The sequence below is a fragment of the Oncorhynchus gorbuscha genome, linkage group LG11, assembly GCF_021184085.1.
Source record: "Oncorhynchus gorbuscha isolate QuinsamMale2020 ecotype Even-year linkage group LG11, OgorEven_v1.0, whole genome shotgun sequence".
Classification (NCBI taxonomy): domain Eukaryota; kingdom Metazoa; phylum Chordata; class Actinopteri; order Salmoniformes; family Salmonidae; genus Oncorhynchus; species Oncorhynchus gorbuscha.
Window position 1 is genome coordinate 26676013 of NC_060183.1, and position 25911 is coordinate 26701923.

The 25911-nt window shown below is 42.9% G+C and overlaps 1 protein-coding gene and 1 long non-coding RNA gene across 2 annotated transcripts in view; one reads left to right on the top strand and one right to left on the bottom strand.

The window, feature by feature from the left end:
• LOC124048415 (rho-related GTP-binding protein RhoN-like) overlaps positions 1 to 20433 on the top strand; it is a 117835-nt gene extending 97402 nt beyond the window's left edge. The window contains exons 3-5 of the mRNA XM_046369189.1: positions 8417 to 8526; positions 13216 to 13350; positions 19419 to 20433. Coding sequence (XP_046225145.1) covers positions 8417 to 8526; positions 13216 to 13350; positions 19419 to 19673 — 500 coding nt within the window. The 3' untranslated portion in view covers positions 19674 to 20433. The remainder of the gene's footprint in view (positions 1 to 8416; positions 8527 to 13215; positions 13351 to 19418) is intronic.
• On the bottom strand, positions 20296 to 24076 carry LOC124048416. The gene is made up of 3 exons (XR_006841210.1): positions 23793 to 24076; positions 22191 to 22369; positions 20296 to 20493 (listed from the first exon to the last, which is right to left on the bottom strand). It is a non-coding gene; the product is annotated as an uncharacterized LOC124048416 (long non-coding RNA).
• Positions 24077 to 25911: the final 1835 nt, after the last annotated feature.

The window sequence follows — 25911 nt, forward strand, 5'->3', positions numbered from 1 at the left end:
GCACAGGGGGCTGCTGAGGGGAGCACAGCTCATAATAATGACTGGAACGGTATGAATGGAATGGCATCAAACACATGGAAACCATGTGTTTGATACGATTCCACTCCAGCCATTTCCACGAGCCCATGGTCCCCAATTAAGGTGCCACCGACCTCCTGTGCTTCAGAGGACCCCAAAAAAGTGCTACTCAAAGCAAACCCGGCAGATCATTGCAGATCATTGCCTACTCGACATCTTCTCGAAATCTTTCCGTTTATGGCTTCAATTGTTTTTCAGTGGTTTTCTCACAAAATGTTTACCACTCGTTTCGGTAATATTGGCAGTTGTAATGTCGATAATGATTAGAAATGACCTTTTCAGTCTCTGCCTCAATCTATTGAATGGTGGACAACACAGCTTTACACAGTTCTACTGTTTCTCACATCAATTATTTTCTACAAAATCAATTACACAGATTGTTCAGTTCTTCCCCCCAAAACCCTGCTCCACCTGCCCATTCAATAATTCACCTTACCTGCTACCCCTTAGATACTGCTGTAGATTTGAGGGGATTGGATAGGTGTAAGCGGAGCCATATACTGTCTAAACACACACAGAGTGTACAAAACATTAAGAACACCTTCCTAATATTGAGTTGCACCCCCTTTTCTTCAGTTGAATGGACTCTACAAGGTGTTTAGTGTTCCACAGGGATGCTGGCCCATGTTTTCTCCAATGCTTCCCACAGTTGTGTCAAGTTCCCTGGATGTCCTTTGGGTGATGGACCATTCTTGATACACACGGGAAACTGTTGAGTGTGATAAACCCAACAGCATTGCAGTTCTTTAGACACTCAAACCGGTGCGCCTGGCACCTAACTACCATACCCCGTTCAAAGGCACTTCAATCTTTTGTCTTGCCCATTCACCCTCTGAATGGCACACATACACAATCCATGTCTCAATTGTCTCAAGGCTTAAAAATCCTTCTTTAACCTGTCGCCTCCCCTTCATCTACACTGATTGAAGTGGATTTAACTGGTGACATCAATAAGGCATCATAGCTTTCACCTGGATTTACCTGGTCAGTCTTTGTCATGGAAAGAGCAGGTGTTCCTAATGTTTTGAAACACTCAGTAAACATCTCAATATATGGCTCTGGGTGTAAGCAATGGTGAAAGTTTACCAGCCAGCATCATCAGAAGGCAAGGAGATGTTAGGTTAACCCTATCATGTATTTTCAGATCTACAGCACATGTGCCTAAAAGGAGTAGGGGCTAGGGGTTCATTTGGAATTCACAAAGAGAGTTTTCCATACTCCCCAGGCCTGTCTATTTATTTAGTCTCTCAACTGGCTGAGGGCCGTCACAGAGCCCTATTGGCTGTCACTACCATCATGTGTGACCAATTAGAAATATTCCTGTGGAAAACAATAGTCATGGCTTCTGGTGCCAGGGACATTTGAAGAGAACAGCATCTGCGCAAATTAGGGCTGACTACCTGAGGTATATACTCTGTGTATAGTGGTTTCTAAACTTGGGTTGCTGGAGAAACTGCTTGCCAAGCAGCCCTGCAAATAAATTATTTCTACTTTTAGTGTGTGGCTCGACGTTGCATCTGAATGGGTTCAGCACAATTTCCCGAGATAGCTTTAGATGGCAACAGGTAGATACAAAGGTTTCCATTTTCCAGACACAATTATCTCTCTCTCTCCCTCTTTCCCTTCTGTCTGAAACACAAACAGAAATTATGGGGTTTGGGGGCTGGTTGACTTCACACCGTGCATTTTTCATTGATTTTTGAACTGCGCGTCTCACACTTGCACAACATGGTTAACGATATTAAAAACTTGGGACGATATTAAAAACATACCCCACTCAATACATACTATTGTTTTTCCTTCCCCTTCCCAAAAGTTAGATTGAATTTAATAAAATTAGATCTCTACTGAAAAGCATAAAGTGTATCATTGTCTTTCTTGAGCAACAAATCTTGAAATCCAGAGCCAAAAACATACAAACAGTCTTGTTTTCTCAGGTGCCAGTAACATAAAATGACCATTAAGCATTATGGGGACCTAGTGTAAGTCGCTCTGGATAAGAGCGTCTGCTAAATGACTTAAATGTAATGTAAATGTAGTTTGCATCCCAAATGGCACGCTATTCCCCATGAAGGACACTACCTTTGACCAGGGCCGATAGTACTCTGGTCAAAAGTAGTGCACTTTATAGGGAATAGGGTGCCATTTGGGATGAATCACTAGTATACTACAACAGTTTTGAGCTATTAAGAGCAGTAAAAAAAATTAAGATTAGCGACACAAAAAAAAGCCAATTTAACCAAATGCTTAATCAGCATTATTCTGTGAGTTGAGTGGACTTCAAAAGAACAAGAATTTAAGCTAATGTGTTTATTTACTCAACAAAGTCTGCTCGAAGTTAGCTGAATTTGAATAAGCTTGTTGAGTAAAATTATACATTCATCTTTGCTCAAAACCACACCCACCATTATCATATTTCCCAGCATGCTCTATTGCAGGTGGATTTGTTTTTTTCTTTCAATTCTTTCAATACATTTCAAAGTGACCCCAAACTTTTGAATGGTAGTGTATGTTAAATATGTGTTTTGGGATGTACTTTGATTGGTTGATCGATCTTATGCAACACAAACATATTTAACATACACTACCGTTCAAAAGTTTGGGGTCACTTTGAAATGTCCTTGATTTTGATAGAAAAGCGCATTTTTTGTCAACTAAAATAAAATTGATCAGAAATGCAGTGTAGACATTGTTAATGTTGTAAGTGACTATTACAGCTGAAAACAACTGATTTTGAATAGAATATCTACATAGGCATACAGAGGCCCATTATCAGCAACCATCACTCCTGTGTTCCAATGGCACGTTGTGTTAGCTAATCAAAGTTTATAATTTTAAAAAGCTAATTGATCATTAGAAAACCCTTTTGCAATTATGTTAACACAGCCGAAAACTGTTGTTCTGATTAAAGAAGCAATAAAACTGGTCTTCTTTAGACTAGTTTAGTATCTGGAGCATCAGAATTTGTGAGTTTGATTACAGGCTCAAAATGGCCAGAAACAAAGAACTTTCTTCTGAAACTCATCAGTCTATTCCTGTTCTGAGTAATGAAGGCTATTCCATGCGAAAAATTCCCAGAAACTGAAGAGCTCGTTCAATGCTGTGTACTACTCCCTTCACAGAACAGTGCAAACTGTCTCTAACCAGAATAGAAAGAGGAGTGGGAGGCCCCAGTGCACAACTGAGCAAGAGGACAAGTACATTAGTGTCTAGTTTGAGAAACAGATGCCTCTCAAGTCCTCAACAGACAGCTTCATTAAATAGTACCCGCAAAATATCAGTCTCAACGTCAACAGTAAAGAGGCGACTCCGGGATGCTGGCCTTCTAGGCATAACAAGGACATTTCTAAGTGACCCCAAACTTTTGAACGGTAGTGTACTTTTTTCTAAACTAACTAAACATTTCGAGTTTATATGATTTAGGTCAATCTTAACTACCCCGGCAGTCATTCTCAATGCAGGTTGCGGTTGATTAAAAGTTCCAGTTGTTGGATATCTTTACTCTGACTGGATTCCAATAGAATTACACATCACTATGGCTGCGTTTACACCGGCAGCCCAATTCTGATATTTTATTCCAGTAATTAGTCTTTTGACCAATCAGATCAGCTCTGAAAAATATTTGATATGAAAAGATCTGCTGTGATTGGTTAAAGACCAATTAGTAGAAAAAAGATCAGAATTGGGATGCCTGTCTAAATGCAGCCTACATGCAGCATAATGTGACTTGCAGGCTTGATGCAGCCTGTAAACCAGGGCTTTCAGACCACTCACTGTGTTAGGGTGTAACTAGGCCCACAAAGAAAGGCCTTATGATATATGTCATGTGTTGTCAACATTTTTTAGTTTTAAAGATAAAATATTCACTTAGACACTAACTTGGTGAAAGCTACAGGACTGAAAGCCTTTTAATACAATAACCATGTCTCTGTCACTAACAAATACAGTCATGGATGGTAATTACAATAAACTGGAAATGCAAGGCACACTGAGTAATATTTAAATAAGGTAGAATACATTTTCAAATCGAATTATATATTCACTCAACCTAAAAATGCAGTAAACAATTCAATTCAACTATATGCCCAAATGCTGAGTAAATTCACAATCCAGCAGCAATTATACATGACATCATCTTTTAATTTTTTTTTTTAAACAGTGTAGTTTAGATCAAACCGTTGAAAACAACAACAAAACTACGCAACAGTGAAGTTGACTTTAGTTTTGCTGTAGCCTAGTGTTGTCATCTGTGCCAGGCAAGCTGGTACAGTGAGAAGCTGTGCTGCAGCTGGTGAGGGAGGATGGTGCATGGGGGGCTGTGGTTTGTGGGGACTGGGACAAGGGGGGTTTATGGGGACGGTAAGGGGCCAATAGGCGCCCGGGCCTCTGCTGTGTGTCTAATGACTGCCTTATGGGAAAGCCCCAGTGTGTTAGGAAAGAAGGGAGGAAGGAGGGCAAAGAGGAAGGAGAGTCTCCCTCCTCCATCTGTTTCCCTCTCAGTCCCACCTCTATTTCGCCTTCCTTTCTCTGTTTCCATCCCTCCCTTCTACATTCCTCATCTTTTCCTCTCCAGACTGCCGTCTCATTCTGAAACCCAGGTGCAGGAGTTAGTCAGAGAGAGAGAGACAAGAGGAGAGAAAGGGTACGGCCTTTAGTCTGACCTTTTCTGTCCATACACACACTGCCACATGTATCAAGCACACACACACCTGGGCATTGGAACGCACACACGCACGGAAGGAGAAGCGTGCGCGCGCACACACGGGATGTGACATTTAATTTTTTTTTTTTTACATCCGTTTCCTGTTAAAACTATAAGAAAAATTAATCAAATTCGACTTAAATTCACAATACAGGATATGGCCCTATTGCGTTGACTGCTATGGGGCAATTAATTTCTATATACCACAGTCATAGGTCGAATCTCAAACTGGACACTTGGCCCCTAGCTCTTTATCGAGTGGCCACTTGCTGTTGTGTTCGATAGTGATCACTCAAGTCTGCAAGTGTTTTGGCCAAAATGAGCATTGAGACGATGCAAACTCAACGTCCAAACCGCCACTCATCAATATTCTAAATCCATTCGCAAGCATATTCTCCCGCGATCTGTCTTGAGCATGACTCACTCGCTATGAAACATCGGCACTGGGGCAGACACAGGCGCATAATCTGATAGACAGTGAGAAAGTTGTAATAACAAAATGGCAATGTTTGAATGTGACAAATATTTGCACAGAACATATAGTGTACTCTACAATTACATGTATGAGTGTGTGTGTGTGATCATCATAATATGTAAATATGCACTGAACAAAACATGGAGACACAATGTAAATAAGAGACAAGATAAAAAATGTACAAATATATACAAATGTGTGTGTTTGGGTGTGTGTGGGGGGGGGAGGTGCTATAGCAAAAATCAGCCATGTCTCTGCACATTCTCTCCTGGACAGTTTTTGTTGTAGTGCCCAAAGCCTTGTGCAGTGGTGACAAAGGACACAGTGGGGGTTACAATAGGGGCAGTGGAGGGGGGATTGTCCCCACACATTCAGTTCAGCACAGGAATGTGGCCCCTAGTACCCCCACATACAGGTCACACAGGTCCCACACTCACACACAGAATGCTGTTCACCGACTACAGCTCAGCATTCAACACCATAGTGCCCTCCAAGCTTGTCACCAAGCTCAGGACCCTGGGACTGAACACCTCACTCTGCAACTGGATCCTGGACTTCCTAACGGGCTGACCCCAGGTGGTGAGAGTAGACAACAGCACCTCCACCACACTGACCCGCAAAGCGGGGGCCCCACAGGGGTGTATGCTTTGCCCCCTACTGTACTCCCAGTTTACCCATGATTGTGTGGCCACACACACAACTCCAACTATCATCAAGTTTGCTGACAATACAACGATGGTAGGCCTGATCACCAATGGCGATGAGACAGCCTACAGGGAGGTGGTCAGAGAACCGGCAGTGTGGTGCCAGGACAACAACCTCTCCCTCAACGTCAGCAAGACCAAGGAGCTGATTGTGGACCACAGGAAACACAGGGGGTGCACACTCCCATCCATATCCACAGAGCCTCAGAGGAAAGGGTAAAGAGCTTCAAGTTCCTCGGTGTCCACGTCACTGAGGACTTAATACGGTCCCCTCACACCAGAACAGTCATGAAGGCAGCACAGCAACGCCTCCTTCATCAAGAGGCTGAAACGATATGGCATGGCCCCTCAGATCCTCAGGAACTTTTACAGCTGCACCATTGAAAGCATCCTGACTGGTTGTATCACCATCTGGTATAGCAACTACACTGCCCCTGACCGGATGGCCCTACAGAGGGTGGTGCAGACGGCCCAGCGCATTACAGGGGGCGAGCTCCCAGCCATCCAGGAAATACATGTTGTGCTACAGCCTGAATTAAAAATGCATTAAATATCATTATTTGTCACGCTTCCACACACAAAACCCCTTAAATGTCAGTGTAAACATGTTTTTTTAAATGTTGATGAATTCATAAGAAATAAAAAGCTGACATCTATTGAGTCAAGTCTTCAATCCTTTTCTAATGGAAAGCAAGTTCAGGAGTAAATAGTTGCTTAACAAGTCAATTAAAAAGTTGCATTGACTCACTCAAGTGTGCAATAATAGTATTTAACGGGATTTCTTAAGTGATTAACTCATCTCTGTACCCCACACATAAAATTATCTGTAAGGTACCTCAGTCGCGCAGCGAATTTCAAACACAGATTCAACCACAAAGACCAGGGAGTTTTTCCAATGTCTTGCAGAAGAGCACCTATTGGTAGATGAAAAAAATACTAAATAAAAGCTGACATTGACTATCCCATTGAGCATGGTGAACAGTGAAGAGGCGACTCCGGGATGCTTGCCTTCTAGGCAGAGTTCCTCTGTCTAGTGTCTGTGTTATTTTGCCCATCTTGATCTTTTCTTTTTATTGGCCAGTCTGAGAAATGGCTTTTTCTTTGCAACTCTGCCTAGAAGGCCAGCATCCTGGAGTCGCCTCTTCACTGTTGACGTTGAGACTGGCGTTTTGCGGGTACTATTTAATGAAGCTGCCAGTTGGGGACTTGTGAGGCATCGGTTTCTCAAACTAGACACTCTAATGTACTTGTCCTCTTGCTCAGTTGTGCGCCGGGGCCTCCCACTTCTCTTTCTATTCTGGTTAGAGACAGTTTGCACTGTTCTGTGAAGGGAGTAGTACACAGCTTTGTATGAGATCTTAAGTTTTTTGGCAATTTCTCACATAGAATAGCCTTAATTTCTCAGAACAAGAATAGACTGACGAGTTTCAGAAGAAAGTACCTTGTTTCTGGACATTTTGAGCCTGTAATCGAACCCACCAATGCTGATGCTCCAGATACTCAACTAGTCTAAAGGACAGTTTTATTGCTTCTTTAATCAGAACAACACTTTTCAGCTGTGCTAACATAATTGCAAAAGTGTTTTCTAATGATCAATTAACCTTTTAAAATTATAAACTTGGATTAGCTAACACAACGTGCTATTGGAACACAGGAGTGATGGTTGCTGATAATAGGCCTCTGTACAGCTATGAAAATATTCCATTAAAAACCAGTCGTTTTCAGCAACAATAGTCATTTCCAACATTAACAATGTCTACACTGTATTTCTGATCAATTGATGAGGACATTTCTAAGTCTTTCATTTCTAAAACTTTTGATTGGTAGCGTATGTGCGGAAAGAAAATCTATTGAATACATTTTGAATTCAGCCTATAACACAACCAAATGTGGAATAAGTCAAAGGGTATGAATACTTTCTGAAGGCACTATTATTATTCTGATGATCATTGCATTGTTGGGAAAGAGCTCTGAAGGTAGGAATTTCACTGTACTGTTTTACACCTGTTGGACATGGCGAACAAACTTTGAAACTTGAAACACACACACACCGGTCACAATGGTCAGTTCAGAGAGAGAGCCCCCTGACAAACACCATACCAAAATACAGGGTGTCAATTCTGTTGAACGCACCATCAAAAAGGAGTGTTTACACAGTTGTAACCATAAACTAAAGCCTTGACATTAGATCTGGGAGTTGTCAGGTCTTGAGCAAGGTTACACATAAGTGCGGCGAGCCACCCCCACTACACAACAAATGTCTGAAGCAGTCATGATAGTGAAGTTGTTTTTTAGGTGGTTCAAAAACAATATTGTTTCACATCGCAATGTGTAAGCTAAACATGCAAAGCTTGCTTACCTAAAAATATTTATGTTCCATGATACATGTCCTTTCATATTTGACCAAATTGGATATTCAAAAGGAATGACGTGTTGTGTGTTGTCGTTTGTCCACAGGCTCGTCCTACTACAACAATGTGCGGCCGCTAGCCTATCCCGACGCTGACGCTGTGCTCATCTGTTTCGACATCAGCCGCCCCGAGACACTGGACAGTGTGCTGAAGAAGGTCAGTGAGCTACGAAGCAAAGCCACATGTCTGTGCTACAGTTCAATAAAATATCATATAAAACAGGATTTGCCAACTGGCGGCCCGAATTTGGCCAGTGGGTGGTTTTATTTGGCCCCCAATGTTTCAGAGCATTGATTTTTTCTCTCTCTTCATTGTTGGACATAAAAGATTGTAAAAACAACAGGATATCAACTCCAAGAGATTTTAATTTTGTAAATCTACTCCGACAGGTGATCGTATACAAATGTTAGCAAGATTTGAAATGATTGAGATTCTTATTATTGTTTTACGTTTTCGGCTCCGATATTCAAACCAGCAACCTTTCGGTTACTGGCCCAAAGCTCTAAACTCGAGGCTACGTAGTTGATGATTCCTTATCTCAAATGATCCTATAGCTCCTTTTAGAACAGTAAGGACCACATATAAAAGAGACACTGCTTGTGAGAACAACGTAGCCGAGATAGGAATGAAAAAAAAAATATATATATTTTTTTTAAGCATGCAGGCTCATCACAGACCCTTAGGTAATGTTCCACCGAAGGCTAGAAGCTAATGTTATGGCCTTTTTGAGGTAATTTTCTCACAAAATGAACACAAAATGAGGTGTAATCCATCCATTGTCCCAGCCTTCTTCAAAAAAAAAATGCATTTACTTAATAATAAGAGGGAGAAGTTTGGCATTGTTTCCCAAAGTCCTAGCCTCTGTGGTTTCTAATTGGTGGAACACTCTGGTGGAAGTCTTTCTTTGAGCCACACCATTTGGGACCTACAGATCTACACGTTTTGTTTGAACGATAAAGACTGTTGTTTATAGTGTATAGCGAACATCAGTTGTGTGGGCAAGGAATGCCTTTGACTGGGTGGAGTGGACATTCCTAATGTCAAGCCCATCGCTCACCCATGACATCATCAGCATCGCCATTCAGAGATAAAATACCCCACTCTTTGAGTCACGAGACAAAACCGAAGGAGGGGGCAGGGGTACCCCAAAATTCTGATAGAGGTCCACTTGGGGCTCTTGAGGGCTCACTTGACCTGTGACCCTAAATAGATGCCTTGCTAATCTCTTGCCAACAGGCCACGGGTGGGCGTTGAATACACCCCTCTCACAATAGTCCTCCAGAATTGGGCTCTTGACCCCCTGTGATATTTCAAGTGCCAAGTGCTTCTATTTGACATAGTGGTCAAATTTTTCATACCACTGAAGCCAAACAAAAGCTGTCCCAACAATAAATTCCACTCAAGTGTTAAAGGAAAACTATGATGCAAAATGCATCACACCGGCTGTATTTCTGTAAAGTTATACACCTTGAAAACTTGATTGCTGGCATGCAAATGCTTTTGTGACTATATCAACAATGGACTAATTAATGAAGCAAATACCAAAATATCTTTTTTTTGGATAGAATTTTCCTTTAAGTATTAAACTGTTAAAGACATTTGGTTTGGTACTTTTGTACACTTTTTAGCCAGTATTTCTGAAAGTAGCACTCATGAGCCAAAAGTGGTCTCCCTGAAAACTGCGTACTACGTTACATATGTGCACCACATTCTTGCTCTCTGCTGTGTCCACTGAGCCCGCCCTGCAACCTCATTGGATAATGCTGGGCAGGCCTCTTGCTAGCTGTCACTCAAATGTAACAGTGGATTTCAAACTAGGGATTTCGTGGCTAATTGAGGTGAAACAGTCATTCTGCTCATAGATTATGCCTCTATGAACTTTATTGACACATCCAGCCCAAAGCAGGAGGTTTAGAAAATACTTTCATAGTCGCCAAAGTACCAGAGCATGTCGAAGTGACAAGTGTTAAGTGAGGACACTGTAGTCCTTCTGTAGCTCAGTTGGTAGAGCATGGCGCTTGTAACGCCAGGGTAGTGGGTTCGATCCCCGGGACCACCCATACGTAGAATGTATGCACACATGACTGTAAGTCGCTTTGGATAAAAGCGTCTGCTAAATGGCATATATACATATATATAGGACACATGGTATCAGTGATTTTGTATTACTAATCAGTGATTCTGTCTTGTCACTGTAAAGCTTTCCTGCTTTCTTCACACAGCATTTCTGTGTGACCTCAAATCTTCCTCTGTATCTGGCAACATCCTTCTATCTCTGCCACTCTTTCTTTCCTCTCAACTCTACCCCCTTGTCCTCCCCTCCCTCCCTGTGGGATCCTATGATGGGACCGGTTTTCCCAGGGTGAAAATGGAGCCCAATTCCCATTCTGTTCCCTTCTCCCCGAAGTGTGCCCTTGTTAATTTCCCCTCACTAATCTAATGCTTTTGTATCTTTGAGAGGGGGGGGAATGAACACTTTGGGTGAGAAGGGGGGAGAATCGAAAAAGCAACTGGAGACTCTTGAGAGTATGATGTGGCAGCTGTCGCACCCAGTCCTCAGGCTTCCTCCCAGACCTCAGTACAGTACAGATCATCTTGTATCTCCCATAGTCACACACACACACACACACACACACACACACACACACACACACACACACACACACACACACACACACACACACACACACACACACACACACACACACACACACACACACACACACACACACACACACACACACACACACACTAGAATCAAAGACACTATCCAACTAGCATATATAATACATGCTGCTTATGTAATAGACCTGTTGGCCGTGTGTGCTGTAATCTCCTGTTTGATCAACCAGTGGCTCAGCTGTACTGCTACCGGGAATCAGAGAATGTTATTGAAGCAGAGCATAGGCCTAGATTTGATTTAAATGTTATTTAAGCAAAGAACACATGTTAAGGGTAATAGTGTAATACATGGAATTAGACACACACTGGTCAGACATTTTCCTACTGGCCTTGGGAACATGTCCTAATAGTTACGTAATAAGGAAATACTGCCTACGTTTCCGTTTTCAGGCAAAACAATTACTGGGAATGAGGAAGTGAAACTACCGTTAGAGGGGCTTCACGTGCAATTTGTAAAATGTTATCTTCAGTACATATCATTGTTGCGCATCACTGATCATTTCTGTCGTTAACCATTCTCATCCTTCGAAAATGAAAATGGACAATTCACTCTGATCTTTGTCTGTTATTCACTCTCTGTTGTTTGGCTTTGCCTAACCTTATATACTGAAGAAAAATATAAAATAATAATTTGAAATGAAAATGGACAATTCACTCTGCTCTTTGTCTGTTATTCACTCTCTGTTGTTAGGCTTTAATTAACCTTTTATACTGAACAAAAATATATATGCAATATGTAAAGTGTTGGTCCCATGTTTCATGAACTGAAATAAAAGATCCCAGAAATGTTCCATATGCACAAAAAGCTTATTTCTCTCAAATTTTGTGCACAAATGTTTTTACATCCCTGTTAGTGAGCAATTCTCCTTTTCCAAGATAATCCATCCACCTGACTGGTGTGGCATATCAAGAAGCCGATTACACAGCATGATCATTACACAGGCGCACCTTGTGCTGGGGGACAATAAAAGTCCACTTTAAAAATGTGCAGTTGTGTCACACAACACAATGCTTGCAATTGGCATGCTGACAGCAGAGCTGTTGCCAGAGAATTTAATGTTAATTTCTCCACCATAAGCTGCCTCCAACATTGTTTTAGAGAATTTGGCAGTACGTCTAACTGGCCTCACAACCGCAGACCACGTGGATGCCGTTGTGTGGGTGAGCGGTTTGCCGATGTCAATGTTGTGAGCAGAGTGCCCCATGGTGGCAGTGGGGTTATGGTATGGGCAGGCATAAGCTACGGACAATGAAAAAGCATTTTATCGATGGCAATTTGAATGCACAAAAATAACGTGACGAAATCATGAGGCCCATTTTTTTAAATGGTATCTGTGACCAACAGATGCATATCTGTATTGCCAGTCATGTGAAATCCATAGATTAGGGCCTATTGAGTTGATTTCAATTGACAAATTTCCTCATATGAACTCTAACTCATTGAGATCAATTCAATTGTTGAACGTTGCGTTTATATTTCTATTCAGTATATAAAACACAATGACCCTGCCTCTTGGCCCTTGTGACTTGTCTAAGTCTTCACCAGTACGTCTTCAACAGAAAGCCCTTATCCAAGACAACAGCACATGATGACTAACACTAATGAACAGAGCCCATAATCACGTGGACGGTCGTCTACAAGAAAGGCATTGTTTGTATTGAGTAGAAACAGAGAGGTATCATTCAACGGATAATGTGAAGCGATATTGTAAGCAGTCAGAGATATAGGGTGAGTGAGACAGAGAGACAGACCAGCACAGACAGTAGGGAGAATAGCTACCCAGTACAGAGTGTGACATGTCAACATTGAGTCTTGTCTGCTTCATAATGTGTGTTGTTATTCTTTCTGATGGAACTCTTGAGGGAGTGTTGTCTGGATGTGGTTGTGGTTACTGAAGCTGTGAGCTCATAGTGGACAGAACTCGTGCTCCGTTCTATACTTCAGTTGTCATGTGGCAACTTGTTCCAATGGACAGTGTGTTATTTCAATGGCCATTGAGTTATTGTAGTGATAACATATCCATACAATGTAAATAACATTAACTGAACGAGATAAACATATATTTTCTCTCAAGTTTCATATATTTAAAATAGATATGTTTTGGATATTGGTGCTCACCTGTTACGCTCGGTTCTGACTCGTTTCTTCCTCTTGCTCCACAGTGGCAGGGGGAGACGCAGGAGTTCTGTCCTAACGCCAAGGTGGTATTGGTGGGATGTAAGCTGGACATGCGGACGGACCTCAACGTGCTGAGAGAGCTGTCCAAACTCCGACTCATCCCAGTCACTCATGAACAGGTCAGGACTGACTGTTTCTCACGACTGAGCCAATCCATGCCAAGCTGTACTGTGCTGGCCTGGTAACGCACCCATTGTAGTCCCTGGAACTGTGCATGGAAGTACAATGTAAAAGGAAAATATCATAGCAAGCAGTACGCTTTAGGCGAGGGTGTTATGAAACATGTGTGGCAATGCCAGTAGCTGTTCACTTGTGAACTGCGATGGCATAACACCTTCAGAACAATGTCGTTAGCATGACATAGTAACACCTGTCAAAACAGGTCAAATAAAACGTGAAGCTATTTCTTGGTAGAACTTTCGCCAGGAACTATGAGCACGTTGGGGACTATGGCGTCCCAAATGGGGTCCCTATGAGTCTTGATGAAAAGGGAACAGGGTGCCATTTGGGATGTAGCCAATGTGATAATGTGACACACTGTTCTGGAAACATCGCTCTACTTTTATATATATATATATATTTTTTTTTTTACAATATTTTTGTTCACTGCACTTACCTACATTATGCCTGTTGTTTCTCTCCTCTTTGGGTTGGTCGTCAGTAAAGATGTAGAGCTGTTCTCAGGTGTGTGCCCAGTGTAAGCAGAGACACACCTGGCATGGTTAAAGCACAAACAGACATGCCTCTACGGTATAAACTTGTTGATATGTACCGGTCCACACTGTGTAAACATGTGTGCACAACTGCTCTTTCACAGCTCACACACACGCGCAAGAGCTCGCGCACACACAAAGCTACGGCACAGACATTTGCATGGCTCAGACTATCTGTCATGCCCTAAATCAGACATTCTATTAGCTATGGCAAAACACCTAAAAGCACCTAAACTCTGGTCCAGCGACGGTGGGTTTGTGCCCATTGCCGGTGATGTCTGGTGAGGATCTGCCTTACAACAGGCCTACAAGCCCTCAGTCCAGCCTCTCTCAGCCTATTGCAGACAGTCTGGGCACTGATGGAGGGATTGTGCATTCTTGGTGTAACTCGGGCAGTTGTTGTTGCCATCCTGTACCTGTCCTGCAGGTGTGATGTTCAGATGTACCGATCCTGTGCAGGTGTTGTAACACGTGGTCTGCCACTGCGAGGACGATCAGCTGTCTGTCCTGTCTCCCTGTAGCGCTGTCTTAGGTGTCTCACAGTACGGACATTGCAATTTATTGCCCTGGCTACATCTGCAGTCCTCATGCCTCCTTGCAGCATGCCTAAGACACGTTCACACAGATGAGCAGGGACCCTGGTCATCTTTCTTTTGGTGTTTTTCAGAGTCAGTAGAAAGGCCTCTTTGGTGTCCTAAGTTTTCATAACTGTGACCTTAATTGCCTACCGTCTATAAGCTGTTAATGTCTTAATGACCGTTCCACAGGTGCTTGTTCATTAATTGTTTATGGGTCCTTGAAAAAGCATGGGAAACAGTGTTTAAACCTTTTACAATGAAGATCTGTGAAGTTATTTGGATTTAAAAATAATAATAATAAATTGTCCACTTCTACTAGCTACTGTTCTCAGAGCGTTCATGTAACATAGCATTAACATTCTGATATGTTCCAATACATAAAGCTCTAACTCGGCATAGAGGTAAACTAAAACACACTTTTTTGTACTGAGGGCACCTACTGTGTATTAACATACAGTGCCTTGCGAAAGTATTCGGCCCCCTTGAACTTTGCGACCTTTTGCCACATTTCAGGCTTCAAACAAAGATATAAAACTGTATTTTTTTGTGAAGAATCAACAACAAGTAGGACACAATCATGAAGTGGAAGGACATTTATTGGATATTTCAAACTTTTTTAACATATCAAAAACTGAAAAATTGGGCGTGCAAAATTATTCAGCCCCTTTACTTTCAGTGCAGCAAACTCTCTCTAGAAGTTCAGTGAGGATCTCTGAATGATCCAATGTTGACCTAAATGACTAATGATGATAAATACAATCCACCTGTGTGTAATCAAGTCTCCGTATAAATGCACCTGCACTGTGATAGTCTCAGAGGTCCGTTAAAAGCACAGAGAGCATCATGAAGAACAAGGAACACACCAGGCAGGTCCGAGATACTGTCGTGAAGAAGTTTAAAGCCGGATTTGTATACAAAAAGATTTCCCAAGCTTTAAACATCCCAAGGAGCACTGTGCAAGCGATAATATTGAAATGGAAGGAGTATGAGACCACTGCAAATCTACCAAGACCTGGCCGTCCCTCTAAACTTTCAGCTCATACAAGGAGAAGACTGATCAGAGATGCAGCCAAGAGGCCCATGATCACTCTGGATGAACTGCAGAGATCTACAGCTGAGGTGGGACACTCTGTCCATAGGACAACAATCAGTCGTATATTGCACAAATCTGGCCTTTATGGAAGAGTGGCAAGAAGAAAGACATTTCTTAAAGCTATCCATAAAAAGTGTTCGTTTAAAGTTTGCCACACGCCACCTGGGAGACACACCAAACATGTGGAAGAAGGTGCTCTGGTCAGATGAAACCAAAATTGAACTTTTTGTCAACAATGCAAAACGTTATGTTTGGCGTAAAAGCAACACAGCTCATCACCCTGAACACACCATCCCCACTGTCAAACATGGTGGTGGCAGCATCATGGTTTGGGCCTGCTTTTCTTCAGCAGGGACAGGGAAGATGGTTAAAATTGATGGGAAGATGGATGGAGCCAAATACAGGACCATTCTGGAAGAAAACCTGATGGAGTCTGCAAAAGACCTGAGACTGGGACAGATTTGTCTTCCAACAAGACAATGATCCAAAACATAAAGCAAAACCTACAATGGAATGGTTCAAAAATAAAACATATCCAGGTGTTAGAATGGCCAAGTCAAAGTCCAGACCTGAATCCAATCGAGAATCTGTGGAACGAACTGAAAACTGCTGTTCACAAATGCTCTCCATCCAACCTCACTGAGCTTCGAGCTGTTTTGCAAGGAGGAATGGGAAAAAATGTCAGTCTCTCGATGTGCAAAACTGATAGAGACATACCCCAAGCGACTTACAGCTGTAATCGCAGCAAAAGGTGGCGCTACAACGTATTAACTTAACGGGGCTGAATAATTTTGCACACCCAATTTTTCAGTTTTTGATTTGTTAAAAAAGTTTGAAATATCCAATAAATGTCGTTCCACTTCATGATTGTGTCCCACTTGTTGTTGATTCTTCACAAAAAAATACAGTTTTATATCTTTATGTTTGAAGCCTGAAATGTGGCAAAAGGTCGCAAAGTTCAAGGGGGCCGAATACTTTCGCAAGGCACTGTAACCGCATGTCCTAATATGTACACAGTATTCCAGTTCTGAAAATGCCACTTAGTTCAAATAGTTTCTCAAATATGAAAGCATACAGTACAGAGCCTAAAAGAGTTGATACCAGGGAGTGAGACAAACACTAAGTGGAACAATTTAATTGTTTTGTTTCAATGTCCTCCGGCAATAACAGAGAGGGACGGACTGACGGACTCGGGAGGCTGTGAATTTTAATGGCCTATTTTCATGTTAATGTTATTTACGAGTTGACAATTCTTTAAACACTAAGTCACATCCCTATTTTCTCCAGAGAGGAGCTTGGGAAGAAATGTCCTTGGCATGCCAGTCAATTACAGCAGAGTAGACACACGACGGGAAACAGTTACAACGCAGACAAAAAAAACACGATATATTAAGATCATCAAACTGCTTATGAAACCATTACTAAGATCATGAAAAACAACTACCAAAAAAACAAATGTAATCATGAAACCAATTTCATTGAGCAAACCCAATTGAGTTGCCAATCAGGAGGGACCGGTTATCAGGTTACGTTAATGTCACTTTGCTCGATTTCCTCAGTCTTAACTGAAGCTCCACAAAACACTCTGAGCTCAGAACTCGCTCGCTGTCCTCAAAGAGCCTCGATCAAAGGGCACCGCTGCCTGTAATGCAAATCAACTGCCAGCAATTTAAGATTTACAACTTGCTGTCCAATTCAATCCCAAAGGAATCCGCTCTTCACAAGGGTGAATCGCAGATGAACCCGACGACTTTTGCCATAATCTGCTTAGGGTCTAAGCAGAGACTTAAATGTTGCCAGTTTCCTTCTGTATGAATGAATTCTCACAACAAACATATTGCAGAGATATAATAATCATAATACTGCTGTGTGTCTGGCTGGGGATTGTTCCCTCACTGAATGGAACATGGCATGTAATCTACCAAGTGACGTGATCACGTGGAGAGGATCTGTGTCTGCATCACGTACTCTCACTACTAGTTGGTGGTGACGCGCATCTTTGCGTGCCTGGAAAATATCTCAGCTTGGAATGTCTGTCCATCACCTCAAGCTCAACAAGACGGAGCTGCTCTTCCTCACGTGGAAATTCGCCCGCTCCAAGACCTTTCCATCACGTTTGTCAACTACACGGTGTCCCCCTCCCAGAGTGCAAAGAATCTTGGCATGACCCGGGACAACACTCTGTCATCCTCTGCAAACATCAAAGCAGTGACTCGCTCCTGCAGGTTCATCCTTACAACATCCGTAGAGTACGACCCTACCTCACACAGGAAATGGCACAGGTCTTAATCCAGGCACTTGTCATTTCCCGTCTGGACTACAGAAACTCGCTGTTGGCTGGTTTCCCCATTTGTGCCTTCAAACCCCTACAACTAATCCAGAATGTTGCAGCCCACCAAGTTCTACCATGTCCTCGCTCATCCGGACATTCCACTGGGCTCACATCCACTACAAGACCATGGTACTTGCCTATGGAGCAGCAAGAGGAACTGCCCCTCCCTACCTTCAGGCTATGCTGAAACTCTACACCCCAGCTCCCGAGTGGCACACAGGTCTAAGGCACTGCATCTCAGTGCAAGAGGTGTCACTACAGTCCCTGGTTTGGATGCAGGCTGTATCGCATCCGGCCGTGATTGGGAGTCCCATACGGCGGCGCACAATTGGCCCAGCGTCGTCCAGGTTTGGCCGGGGTAGGCCATCATTGTAAATAAGAATTTGTTCTTAACCGACTTGCCTAGTTAAAAAAATGTAAAAACCTGAATGTTCTGCCACCTCTGGTCCCTTGGCTCCCACTCAGCCCAGTCCAAGCTCTTCTCTGTCTTGGCACTCCAATGGTGAAACCAAAGCTAGAAGAGCTGAGTCACTACCCATCTTCCGAAAACATCTGAAACCCTACCTCTTCAAGAAGCCTTTCGTGAACTAACACTCGCAATTTACATTTTTCCCCCTCACTAGCTCTGACTTTGCTTATGGCTCCTTTGAGGAAAAATGTTCTTACTATGACTGTGATATGTGGTTGCCCTACCTAGCTATCTTAAGATGAATACAGTCACTCTGGATAAGAACGTATGCTAAATGACAAATTGAAATGTTATCATCACTTAATCAGTGATTGGCGTTGTAACCAAATGAGGGGGAGAAGGAGAGAGAGACCCAGTGACCCAACTCATCTCTCGGAGATAATAGGCCCATTCCAGGTGGTCTTTTTTTGTGGAGCACATCTTAGAAGATCACTTTATCATACCAATGCATTCCTGAGACGTTAAACACTGTGAGATCTGAATCTGTGCAGCAAGACACTAATAAAGATGACCTGGAACGCAACAAAGGTCTGCATAGACCAGAGCGACACGTTTATGTGACTAGATGGGATTTATTAAAATGAGCAGTATGGAACATGCAGATAAAAAAATCTATGTATCGTTGTAGGCATTGAATCCCATAAAAAATATATATCACAAATGTTTTATTGTCACATATACCAGATAGGTGCAATGGATGTTTTGTTTTACAGGGCCAGCCATAGTAGTACAGCACCCTTGGTGCAAATTAGGGTTAAGTGCCTTGCTCAAGGGCGTACCAGCAACCTTTTCGGTTATTGGCCCAGTGCTCTAACCACTAGGCTACCTGCCACCTGTAAAATAAGCCATGAAATATGCCCTGTGTGTTTGAATCCACATTCTCTACCTCATATTAATTCACTCTCTCTTCCTATAAAACCTCCACTCTCTTGTGTTCTCACCCTTGTGAAAAGTGTAAATTCTAATTTCTTAACGTAACTCTTCATCTCTCTCCATCTCCAGGGCACTACCCTGGCGAGGCAGATCGGCGCTGTGGCCTACACAGAGTGCACTTCTAAGTACTCGGAGAACAGCGTCCGCGACGTCTTCCACGTCACCACCCTGACCTCGGTAACGCGCCTCCACCGGCCCCAGCTAAAACGCAGCGGCTCGCGCCGCGGCCTCAAGCGGGTCTCCCAGCAACCGCCCCGGACTGAGGTTCTGGAGCACCCCCCTGCCATGAGAAAGAACCGGGCCAAGAGCTGTGTGCTCATGTAGGGGGTCGGACTAGCCAGACTGTACCAACTGACCCAAACGATGTACAAAAAGAGACAATGTATATTATAAATGTACTTTATTTATTGGTTGAAATCTTTTTGCCGCTGCAAATGAATGCAGGTCATTGCAGCGATGATGAAGATTTTCCTTTTTAAAACCATCAACCTGTGGAGAAAGAACAACGGAGAAACGGACAAAAACGTGGATTTGTTGGCTATAGGAAGAGAGTGAGAGAAAACATGAGGGGATGAATGAGGTCATGAAAAAAAGGAATGAAGCGGTTGGGAAAACTCAAGACGAGCCAATTGTAATGAGATTGTCCTGGAATTATTTTCGATTCTGTCCTGTCTTGTCCTGAGATGGCATTTTATGTAAGTGTTGAACTAAACGAAGCACAAAAAGATGCACACAAAGTGTACCGACTGAAATGTCAGGGAATTATATTATTATTCCATCTGAGACAACGAGATGAAGCTTAACAAACCAGTTTCGTGCCCAGAGCGACAACATTTTTAAAAAAACAATGGGCCAACGTGACACACATTTTCTAGACCCACAAGTGCTTTGGAGGGGAAAAAAACGTAACAAATCACTGACACCACATAACATTGATGTGTTAGTGAAAATTAACATTTCGTATTTGAACAATTACATTTGAGGGAAATCTCAGAACGAAACCAGTTATAACACAGTTTTTGCTATATGTCTTGCTGTATGTGTGATGCTGAAATAAAGTAACTTTCTCTGCTAAATGAAGAGAATTCAACCCTGGTTTTATTATTTGTTAACATGACTGTAATCCATCCAGCTCCCTCAGGATCTAAAAGACACAGAGACCAGAAACATACATTGTTTTGAATAAGTGAGATAAAGAATTAGATTTGGTACCATGAAAATACCCAACCCACAACATTGCCTTAATGTTAACTTCAAGTTGTTGGCCTTAACATGCTATTGCTACATAGCCAGCCATGTATAAACCACAACACTGACAATGTCATCTTTTCTCACAATAGCTGATACACAGGTAACTGCCAAAATAAAGGAAACACCAACATAGTGCCTTAATAGGCTGTTGGGCCACCACGAGCCGTCAGAACAGCTTCAATGATTCTACAAGTGTATGGAACACTATTGGAGGGATGTGACACCATTCTTCCATGAGAAATTCCATAATTTTGTGTTTTTGTTGATGGTGGTGGAAAACACTGTCTCAGGCACCTCTCCAGAATCTCCTTTAAGTGTTCAATTGTGTTGAGATCTGGTGACTGACACACACACACACACACACACACACACACACACACACACACACACACACACACACACACACACACACACACACACACACACACACACACACACACACTGCTCATTTGAGACCCCTCTTTCAAACCCATCTCAGAGTACATGACCCTAAGCATTATGGGACGTTAATTGCTTAATTAACTCAGGAACCACACCTGTGTGGAAGCATTTGCTTTCAATATATGTTGTATCCTTCATTTACTCACGTGTTTCCTTTATTTTGGCAGTTACTTGTATTTGATTCAGTCAACCAGAACTGAAATACTAGAATTCCAGCTTTGAAACATCGAGTTACTCTCAAAAGTCTTGTTCAGAAAAGGAGGCCAACAACAGTATAGTACATCCAGTTAAATTCTAGGGCTTCAATCTAAACTATTGTTCTATCATAACATTACACATATAGATTGGTGCCTAGTCAGTAGACTTGAGCCCTCTAGTGTGACATTTTCTAGTGCTCACAGCTCACCACAGTTTCTCCTCCTAAATCCTTCCCCCACCTCTCTCCCTCCATGCTGTGGAGCCCCCCCCAGCAAGTTACCGCCTCTGTGAGCAGTGTCATTTCACAAAGTGACAGTTCACAGCGTCACCGCGATGTCTCCATGCGGCTTGGAGTGCGAGGTCGCGCGGTGCGCCCAAGGCAAGGCCAGTGTTGGCCTCCAGTCACAGAGACTTACTCTGGTATTGCAAGCCATGGTCTTGTGTCACGGTCTAAGCTTTCACCAGAGCTTTTAATAAACCCATTTTGGGCCACACTTCTGCATATACAGTGTTTTGTTGAACCTTTTTTAATGTGTTTGTCATTGGAGTGAGCGCAGTGTTTGGCAAGTGGCTTTAGACAAAGATATTTCTGTTTTCGTGACTACATTCTACTCCATAACCTAAAGCTAGTCAATCAACTACAACACACTGTCAACTCTGCCACCCAGAACTAGTCAGCTCCAACACATTCTACTCCCTAACGCAGTACTAGTAGGTTCTAGTTCATCAGTACTGGTCAGCTCCAAAACCTCCAATAACATAATACTAGTCAACTCCATCATCTAATTCTTCACCCTAGAGCTACTGTTTACACTAATGCAGTCATCAACCCCTTGCCTGAGCCTTCAGCAAACATTCAGATGACAAACTTCCATTCTGTCTGCCCTCACCTTGTTGTCTTGTCCCTTTCCTTTACCCCAAGGCTAGTGGCCATGTTTAGCAAACACTCACCCCATCTCCTCTTCTCCTTGCTGCTCCTCTTTGTCCTCTATGTGACTCTACTTGATCCGCCTCAAGCGGCTAGTGTTCCTACAGCGTGGACCACAGTCTGTTCACAATTGTGTCATTGGGGTCAATGCCATTCGAATTCCAGTCACTTCAGCAACAGCATTGCACTCATCTGGGTCAGGCTTAGGAGATAAAACAAAAGAAAAATGGTCAGAAACTGAGTGAAACAAGATTTCTGAACTTGTGCAATAATAACTAAATACTTGGCTTTTGTTTTACACTGCGAAATGTTTTGCTACAGTGCACCCAAAAGAACACCACCCTGGATAAAATGTGTGTAACATAGGCCAACTGGTTTGCATGAGTTTGTTGAATCACCTGCCAGCTCTGTCTAATGTGTGCGGGGGGGATCGACCTCCAGTCAGTGACCCTCATTAGGATGTGATTGCTCATCGGCTTAGAAACAGCTCTTTGGCCGGCTTACCTTGGTTAGGGCCTTGTGGCTCGCACCTCTAGCGTGCCTCTTGTTGGTCTCAGCTTCAACACTCACCCACAAAACACGAGGCCAGAAGGTAAGGTAGCCCCCCCCCCCGATTCAGAGGGGTTGGGTTAAATGCGGAAGACACATTTCAGTTGAAGGCATTCAGTTGTACAACTGACTAGGTATCACCCTTTCCTATAATGCCTTACTGAGAATTTTTGACAGATAAAATAAGCCTTTATAATATTATAAAGTAAAGAAAGCCACACAATATAGTGAATAAATAGGTAGTTCCACGATTACATTTTGAAAATGTTTCACTTATTTAATGTGATTAGTAATTCATTTGCGTTTGTCCCTCAGGTTTAAGGTCAACCCTGTAACATGAACTGAACACTCATTTTAATAGTTAAACTATTCCCTTTGAAAGAATTTCTGAAGAAACATTGAACATCTAATAGTTACCCATACTGCAGATAGGTTTAAAACATTTCTAGTCTATCAGTCCCAAGTCAAATCAGACTATGAGTCCGATTTTCATGTATCTGCTTGGCAAGCCCTCATATTTAGTCTCACATTGAAGCGTGTTACCGTTTTCTTTTCAGGACAACTAGGACTACAGGTCAAATGTAAACCAATTTGACATAAAAAAGTTAAATTCACGAGTTTAATTGACAAATGTCACTAACAATGAGATCCGCCAAACAAAAACCTTGTAAAAAAAAGGCATTCATAAGACCACTGTAAGCATAAACATGACAGAACCAATGATGGTGGAATAATAACTCAGGCTGTTTACCATTAAAAAAAAATGGTCACACATACACACCAAGTTGTCAACATGCCCCACAGGACTGAGCACCAGACTGCGTGTCTGTGTATGTATGTAACAGTATAACTTTAGACTGTCCCCTCGCCCATACCCGGGCACGAACCAGGCTCTGCCGCCATCAACAACAGTCACCCACGAAGCATCGTTACCCATCGCTCCACAAAAGCCGAGGTCCTTGCAGAGCAAGGGGAACAACTACTTCAAGGTCTCAGAGCAAGTGACGTCACCGATTGAAACGCTATTTAGCGCGCACCGCTAACTAAGCTAGTCGTTTCACATCCGTTACACTCACCCCCCTTTTGACCTTCCTCCTTTTTCCGCAGCAACCAGTGATCCGGGTCACGGCACCAGTGTAAGATGTATAATGTACTCCATGCGTTTTCTCAAAATAAATCACTTCGGCCAGTGGTCCCAGTTGAGCCTTTATTTCTGTTGTTAAATGGGAAACAGCACGTTAGTTGTGCAGGGCTTAACGGTATTGATGGCTGTCGATGGCAAAACCCCTTGCATCGCATTTTCATACTGGGCGAACAAAATACAAAAATACAATACAAAATATAACATGTGTAAATACCTGTTGTTAAATGGGAAACAGCACGTTAGTTGTGCAGGGCTTAACGGTATTGATGGCTGTCGATGGCAAAATCTGTAGCATGAAGACAACTGTGTTAGCAGTGGCTTATGTGACCATTACATCGGTGTATGCTAGCTAACACACTTATTTACAGCAACCATATGCCAAAGCACATCCCAGAAAGCCCCTCAATACCTAACAGGCACCATATACCCACACATGTATAAATCAGTAACGTACAGCAAACTTGTACACATTGTAAAATAGAAAGCAGTATTCAGAACGTGACCTACCCCTTGCATCACATGTTCATACTGGGGAGACCTGACGTTCGCGATCTCCCCTATCTGCAAGCGGGGCCAATCACAACACACCTTATTGTTATCAGAGTTGAACTAACCAATAAGAATGCTTGAACATTAAATACACATTTCTTTAGAGGCAAGTGGAAACATAACCAACCCTGTTACAAGATGCGAGAGGGAGGGAGGGGTGTATTGTCTACCTACATACTATATGAAATGTAAACTACACAGAGGCCCATAGAGCCTCCAGTTTATATCATTAGCTCCACACACCCACACACAATTTAGAGAGGGGGTCCATCTTTCCTTTTAATCCCACCATAAACTTGCATGATTAGTGGCCCTCCCTGACCAGACCCTCCTGCATCATTAATTGTGGCTCCCGCTTGCATTGTGTCAGCTGCCATAAAACTTTGGAATAGAAGTTAGCACTGATCCTAGATCTCTACCTAAGGCTAAGGGCCCATAAAACCGCTTTGTAATACGCCGCTCCAAACAGAAGTTACCCTTCGGGCACGTATCTAGGATCAGCTCACCCTCCCCGATGCCTTACCTTAACCATTATGGGGGAACAAAGCAAAACTGACTTCAGATCAGTGTAACATCATCCTACTCCAGTAACGCAAGCCATTATGACAATGCGATGGTCACGGCTGCCATGTCTGTGGAGAGAGTGAGGCATTAACAATGCATGACCCATTTAAACAGCATGTAAAATTGAGCAGATAAAACATATTTGCAGCCTGTGTCCGCGAGGGCTCGAACTCTCCTCCTGCTCTCCACACAACAGTTAGAGACAACCAGCACAGGGCTCCAGGACTGACGGGTAACTCTTTTCCACACCTACACGCAGCGTGATAAACACATAAACACACTATACACACACACACACACACACACACACACACACACACACACACACACACACACACACACACACACACACACACACACACACACACACACACACACACACGCGTTTACAACAATGTAACTATGGAGTGTGTGGGGAGATGACAGGGGCCTCTGACTCCTGTGAAGTAATAGCGATGTTTGCACTGCAGCAGTGTGTCTGTGTGTGAGGGAGTTCACTTCATGTGTGTGAGAGTCAGTTTGTGTGTGTGAGAGAGAGGTTGTGTGTAAGGGATGTTCCAAAACGTTTGCTGAAACATTACCTCTGCCGCTAGAGAGCGGGGTAATCGTGAGAGAGCAAATCGCCTCATCACAGACAGCTGCACTCTATTCACAGTGGTGAGACTACGGAATGTTGACCACACACACACACACACACACACACACCCTCATATGAACATCCCAGACATCACTTATAGTGAACAAAATATGAATGCAACATGCAACAATTTCAAAGATTTTACTGAGTTTCCTTCTATGAACTGTAATCAGTCAATTGAAATACATTCATTAGGCCCTAATCTATGGATTTCGCATGACTGGGCAGGGGCGCAGCCATGGGTGGGCCTGGGAGGGCATAGACCCACCCACTTGGGAGCCAGGCCCACCCACTGGGTGAG